The sequence below is a fragment of the Elephantulus edwardii genome, unplaced genomic scaffold (genome assembly GCF_000299155.1).
Source record: "Elephantulus edwardii isolate Elephantulus edwardi_28Jun2011 unplaced genomic scaffold, EleEdw1.0 scaffold00176, whole genome shotgun sequence".
Lineage (NCBI taxonomy): Eukaryota > Metazoa > Chordata > Mammalia > Macroscelidea > Macroscelididae > Elephantulus > Elephantulus edwardii.
In genome coordinates, this window is record NW_006399926.1 from 2,029,143 (window position 1) to 2,036,046 (window position 6,904).

At 44.2% G+C, this 6,904-nt stretch overlaps 1 protein-coding gene across 1 annotated transcript in view; it reads right to left on the reverse strand.

Annotated features, from left to right (window-relative positions):
• Positions 1-2,078: 2,078 nt before the first annotated feature.
• The window catches only part of SYT11 (synaptotagmin XI), a 24,619-nt gene continuing 19,793 nt past the window's right edge, over positions 2,079-6,904 (reverse strand). Inside the window, exons 3-4 of the mRNA XM_006895780.1 lie at positions 4,367-4,490; positions 2,079-2,597 (exon numbers count right to left, since the gene is read on the reverse strand). Of these exons, the coding sequence (XP_006895842.1) occupies positions 2,287-2,597; positions 4,367-4,490 (435 nt within the window). The 3' untranslated portion in view covers positions 2,079-2,286. The remainder of the gene's footprint in view (positions 2,598-4,366; positions 4,491-6,904) is intronic.

Consider the following 6,904-nt stretch of genomic DNA (forward strand, 5'->3'; position numbering starts at 1 on the left):
CAAAGTCAAGGGCACGATGGATCAGGCCTGAGGTAGGAGGGAGGAACCCTGCACTGCCCGCCTCTTTGTCTTTTTCTGAGAAAGACATCGAGGCAGCTCCTAGGCTATAGAACTATTTGTTTCTCCCTTGTCACCTTACCACCCATTGCTCAGTCGACCCAAAGAATGCAAAGAATAAAGCTACAAGGAGATGGGGAAGAGAGGAGGAGGGTGAGGCTGTTTTCCCAGACATATGTCAGGAAGAGCTACAGAGGCACACACAGCAGGGCAAAGACCAGACTATCCCCACCTGTTCCTTTGCATTGTTTCTGGGAAGGAAACAAAAGCAGGTTGCTCAGCAATTTCTGATCTTTAGACATTAAGGCGATGAAGAGGAACCATTAAATTTTTTTTTCCTAATGAGATTTCAGAACGCTCCTGTCAGATTTACATGAAACTATTTCAAAATGCATTTTTTTTTAGAAAACAAAAATTCTTTTCTTCTACGTATGATACAGTATTTACAGTCCATGAGGTGTAGGACAGACTGGTGGTGTGATCCCAACTGTTGGTGAGATAGTGAGTCAGATGATGGGGGGTGAAGGCTGACAGGGACGAGAACAGACAGTGGCCCCAAGACCTGGTCACAATTGCTCTGTACTGTCAGGAACATGTGTTTTTTTAATATATATATATATATATATAAAAGAAAAAGAGGATGAGGGAGGGAACATGTTGATTTTTAAATCCACAAGGGCTAAAGAAACACCAAAGGCAAGTTCACCACCCTCTCTATGGAGACTCAGTTTTTCAACTGTGTTTTCAGAAGCGAGTCAGAAAGTGATGCTCTGGCATGGAAGTGGACACTTCAACCTTGGCTAATCTCTCAGGCCCTGGTTCAGTCTTTCAGGATGCAAGTATATTTTACTCTACTGCCTGTCTACACATACTTACTATCAATTAGTCTCCCCCACCTGAAAAGTCTCAACATTCGAGATGCGACTGGGTTAGGAGGCCGGAGATGTGGTTCTAATTCCAGGAGCACACTGAATCTCTCCCACCCTCTCTCGGCTGATGTAGAAAAAGGATCAACTCTGCGATTCCCCATCTCTTCATCACACATCGAGAGTGAGATTCATGAATTCCAGAAACAACACTTTGTTTTGAGGGAAAGGGTATTCTGAGAAATTTCAAGTTACTTTTATTATTCATTTAGCTATTACTGTTCCTTAAAACAAAAATTCAAGGACAAAGAATAATTTCTGAGGATCCTTTTCCTTATGAAGAAAAACTAACCCTCTGACAGCATCTAAACCACTGGTGAGGACTCTAAAGCTTCTCAATGGTCAGTATTTCTAGGGGCAAACCCCGAAACCTAATCTAATCCATCAGACTTCTGGTGACTTCTAACCCATCAGCCAACAAATGCCTATCACTTCCATGGACAGCTGCAAAGGGAGATAGTTGTGACATCTGTCAGTCATTGGGTCCTCCTCTCTTTGACTTGATACCTGCAAACAGCACGGGGGAACAGCTGCATGTGTTCACTGGTACCGTCCCCTAAGATGTTATGTCATCTCGTTTTGTAAAGTCAAGTGCCACTTGGCAATTAAGTTGGGTGTGTCCCGTGTGCTTCATCTTAACCCTAGAATGTCCTTTACCCCTTCATAGTAGGAGAGCTGACAAGTCAAAATGCTTGTTTCTCAACTACTCTTTCCCCTGTAAGCCCTGCCTTATTCAATTCACCTTTGTTTATTACAGACCTTGAGCTGAGCCAAGAGCCAAGATGGAAGAGCTGATGGGGATGATGGAAATATGAGGTTTTACAAAAACAAAATTCTCTCCTGCTGAGGTGGGGGAGGTGAAGAGTAACTCTCCGGAGAAGCCCAATAAAAGGAGGCCAATTTCAGGTAAATCAGCAATTACGATTCGGCACAAAACACAATTTTCATGGTTTAAGATCTGTAACTTGATATTGGTAGTCAGGCTAATTTCTTCAGTTTGTATTAGACATGCAAGTATAAGGTTACATTGTTATATATAGACTTGTAGGGGTCTTTCCCTCATTTTTTTTCCCATTTAAATGAATTTTTTTTCCCCTAGTGCCTTGCAAAGGAAGAAAATCATCATCACTGTGAACTGATCTGCAGCTGTGGTCATGTGGAGTGTTCTTGGGTGGGGGGTGTTTTGTAAGAAATTTTCTTCTACAACTAAAATGAGGTTCTGAGTCTGCTTCCCTCTGTCATCTCTCTGCCCGTCACGGCCCTCCCCAGCCTGGCCCCTGGGTTAGAGGCGAGGAGAAAGGGATTAGTACTCGCTCAGGCTGTGCCACTTGACCACTGGCTTGCGGGGACTCTCGCAGACCTCTCTCCAGTGTTCGGCACCATTGGCGGTGACACTGTGTGCCCCCAGGATCAGCCTCCCCACCACCTCATTCTTGGTGGTTCGGTCGAAGTCGATGACGAGGAATTCGATGCTGATATCGGGCAGTAGGTCAGTGGGGATGTCATAGATGAAAGATTCATTGAAGACTGGGTTCAAAGTGCACTTCTTCACATGGGTTTTCTTCTTGGCTATGCGTTTTCTGCCGTAGTAGACGTTCACCTTGACGTAAGGATCTGGGGCCCCCAAAGAGAAAAGAAAAAGGGAAACAGGCCTATGATACAGTTCTTTCCTACAGTGGAGGCTTTCCATTCAGAACGAGGGGGCTGTGGCTCCTTATCTTTGGTTGCCATCCCCACAGTCTTTAGTGACTGCATAATAAATGCACACGAACTATATGTGGGGCTGCCTGCTTGGACAAGGGACCAAGGAGACCAAGCAGGGGGAAAAAAAACTCAACCACCTCAAGTTAGGTTTGAAGAGACACCAAGGAGTATTTTCAAAGGCTCAGGGACTAAGAAGTATCTATCTTCCCACACACACACTTTTTAACTGGTAAGTATTTGGTAGTGTTGTGTCAGAACCGACCCATAGCTGACCCTCCAGCAGGGTGTCAGAGACAGTAACTGAACGGGAAGTGATTGTCTATCCCCTCGTGGAGCAGCTGTTTTCGAACCCTGTGCCTTTGGGATTGCAGTGCAGATTCTTACCACTAGGCACCAGCGCTCCCTAGTAATTATTTGTTATTGTTATTGTGTACCACTGAGTGGGAACTAACCCATAGCTAACCCTGTCCATCCTTCTCCGGCAAAGAAGCTGGTGGGTGGCCCTGAACAAACCTTGCGCCTTAATAAGTATTTAGGAACCAAATTTCCCAAGAGTACACGGAGCTCTAGGCAGAAAGCTATAAAGAAAATAAAAGGTGTTGTGACTCACTGGTGCACAACAATAGAGCTGGGGAGCTCTGGTGGCCTAGTCTGTCGGGAATTGTGTTGCTACCCAGAGGCGTGGCCTCTCTAACAGTCTGAATCCACCATCGGCTCTACAGAAAGACGGACAATCTCCTGTTTGATTTGTACCCTTGGAAGCCTAATGGAGAATCCGCTATGGTTTGTTTCTCACTTGATGGCAATAAATTGCTTTCTTTTTTTAAAAAACATTATAGATTTCAATTCTCCCCAAATAATCTGTAAATTCAGTACAACTGCAATAAAATTTAATAGACACACTCTAGTTCTACTGCTTATTAAGAACATGTTGTTGTTGTGTGCCGTCGAGTCAGAATGACTCACCGCTGACCCTCCAGTGGGTTTTGAGAAGCAGGAAATTGCATGGGAGGAGCCTGCCCATCCATCCATCTCCCGCAGAACCGCTGGTGGATTGTAGCACAGTTCCTCACCGCCAGAGCTCCCTTAGTAACAACATGTTGTTGTTGTGTACCATCGAGTTGGAACTAACCCATAGCTGACCCTCCAGCAGCTTTTCAGAGGCAGTTAATCACACCGAAGGAGACTATTCATCCTTCTCTGGAAAAGCCGCTGATGGATTTGAACCACATGTCTTATAGTAACAACACTGCCATGAAGAATAAAGATCCATGAAGAGCTAAATCCTCAAGGGCTGGCAGGAGGAGAGGGAGGTTGGGGACCAGGAACATTACTAGTGCTGGCAAATTTTATTTTATTTTTTTCTTAAAAGTTCTTTAATGAACACAAAAATGAGGGAGATAGCTGGCAATCTTTTTAATAAGTCTCATTTGAGACAAAGGCTTAGCACCTAGCATGCACATCGTGTAAAATCCCTCACCAAGAATAAAAAACCAAATTTACCTCCCAGCTAAATCTGTTAGATTGAGACATTCATCAGGAAGAGGACATGGAGGGAGGAAGGGACAGAAAGTGAAAAGCACAAGGTTCCTGTAATAGGACAGTGATGGTGTGAGGGCTGAAAGTCTGCTGGGATGGGGTGTTCAGAGAGTTAGAAAAAGGTTGGAGTAAATAGCTGCTACCTGAGAGACCGGTGATATCCATCTTCGGCAAGTGTCTGGCTTTGAGGACCACCACTGTCATTCTCTGTGCCACAGGCTGATATGACAGAGACACCTGGAGTTCCCCTCTGCTAATGCACTTCTGTGAAGGAAAAACATCGGTGAGAATTCTGGAGAAGGAACAAGGCATGACCCAGAATGTGTGCAGAGAGCAAAGAGAGTGTGGAGAAGAGCTAGCGCAGGCTGAGAAAGTGAGATGAAAGAGGCTGGCTCCCTGTAAAGATTCACTATTATATTTAGCAGGAAAGAAAAGAGGAAGTGTTATAATCCTGGTATTAAATCAATCATTTGCCTGCAGAGGCAGCAGAGCCCAGTGTTTAAGAGCATAACCGACTCTGAGGCCTGACTGGCCTGCATTCAGATTCTGGTTTCCATTTCTCAGCTGTGTGACCTTGGAAAAATTCCTTGTTATATCTGTACTTCAGTTTCCTTACCTTTAAAATTGAGATAATAATAAGAGTTTCTACTCCTAGGATGAAATAAATTAAAATTTGTAAAGTATAAAAATAGCATGTGCTACTGGAAATGTATGGACTCCTCTTATTTATTCTTGTGATTGAAAAAAAGTTTATTCAGCAGAAGATAAGATTTGGACTCAAGTCTTCACTGTGTCACTTCCTTACCACATGGCCTTAGGAAGCTGTTGTTGGAGGCAGTCCCTCTCTTTGACAAGGAGGTGACTCTTCCTATTTGCTCTGCCTGCCTCAAGGTTTGCAACTTCTTCCACAGTAACCCATCTTTTCTTCCCCCTTTTTAATATAGTTCAGGCTCTACTTGGAGCTTGCAAGTAACTCTAGGGCTCCAAGAACATTTTAAATCACATTTGAATACTTACCATATGTCAAGTGCTAAGGCCCCAGAACTGGTGAGACCTAGTTACTGCTCTCAAGGAGTTTATAGTCTGGCAAAAGAGATGGCGAAGTAAACAAACTCACAGTACTCAGAGAAATAAGAGGCTCTGTCTGAGTGTTGTGGGTACCCAGTGGAGGGTGGGGCCAGTCAGACTCAGAAATGGCTTTGCAACCAAGGCTTGAGCTGAGTTCATGAATGGGGAGTAAAATGTCATGAAGCAATGGGCAGAGAGGAGGATATGCCAGGCAGAGGACAGGAATGATGGACAGAAATGCATGATGTCCTAGAAGGACTCAGAGGTGAATGTGCCCAACAGGAAGGTGAGGCTATGAGCCTGGAGAGGTCGCTGAAGTGAGAGCAAAGGGCTATGAGACACCTTAACAAACAGCAGCATGTGGACAAGAAGTTGCCGGTGCACATGGGAATGGCACAATTATTATTGTAACTGTAACTTTGTTGTTATTTTAATGAAAGTTGGAGAATGACCTCAAGCAGACAAAGTCTAAAGTGAAGCACAGTGAAGAGGCTGCTCCAAAGACTAAAGAAATGAAGACATAAGGGCCATGGCCCCGGGGATGGGGCTGTGGTAAGCTCTTTTGGAGGAAAAACTAGGAGATTTTCTAGGTTTGGGTGACTAATTGGATGTAAAATGTAGGGGAGGTGGAAGAGATGACAAAACTATTTCTTATGTTACCAGTTTTTACAGTAGGAAGAGTCTAGGGCAAGGAAAACAAAAGAATGTGGGATTTGAGGAATTAAGGCTGTAAAAAGTCAAATTTGGGATAAATTTACCAGTCTCCAGTGGCCTAGTGCAAAGAAGCTGCACTGCAATCTCAAAAGCACGTGGTTAGAGGCCACCAGCTGCTCCTGGGGAGAAGGATGGGCAATCTCCTCTCATACAATTAACTACCTCTGAAAACCCACCAGAGGGTCAGTTCCGACTCAACGGTTCTCAGGAACAACTATCAAACTGTATTCTCTGTGTTCTACAAGTCTCAAAGAAATGACACATACTCCAGGCATTTTTACGTTAGCTAAAAATAAACTACAGTTATCACCAGCCTATATAGTACAACCCAAAGCAAACAAAAAACCAGTCCACTGCCACTGAATTGATTCCAACTTATGGTGATCTTGCACTGGATTTCCCAGGCTGTAAATCTTAACAGGAGACGGCTTCATCTTTTTCTGGTGGAGAAGCTGATGGATTTGAACTAAAGATCATCTGGTTTACAATCCAACACTTAACCTATACTACCCCTTTCATAAGGTCCACATACTCACAGAAACACCTTATGGTGACAATGAAGGGCATCTGTCCTGGAGAATGTGAAACTAGGTTGCTTCCCAGAGGCAAAGATTTTGAAGTTCCATCTCACATATTTGGTCACCTAGCCAGGAGGGACCAGTCCTTGGAGAAAAACATCATCTTTGGAAGGGTGGAGGGACAGTGCAGGAGAGGAAAACCCCAGATGAAATGGATTAACTCAGTGACTGGAGAAATGGAGTAACTCAGTGACTGGAGAAATGGAGTTAGGTCTGTCAGAAATGCTGAGATTGGCTCAGGATAGGGCAGGTTTCAGAGCTAATGTACATAGGACTGCTATGAGTTGCAGGTGACCCAATGGCACATAACAACAACAA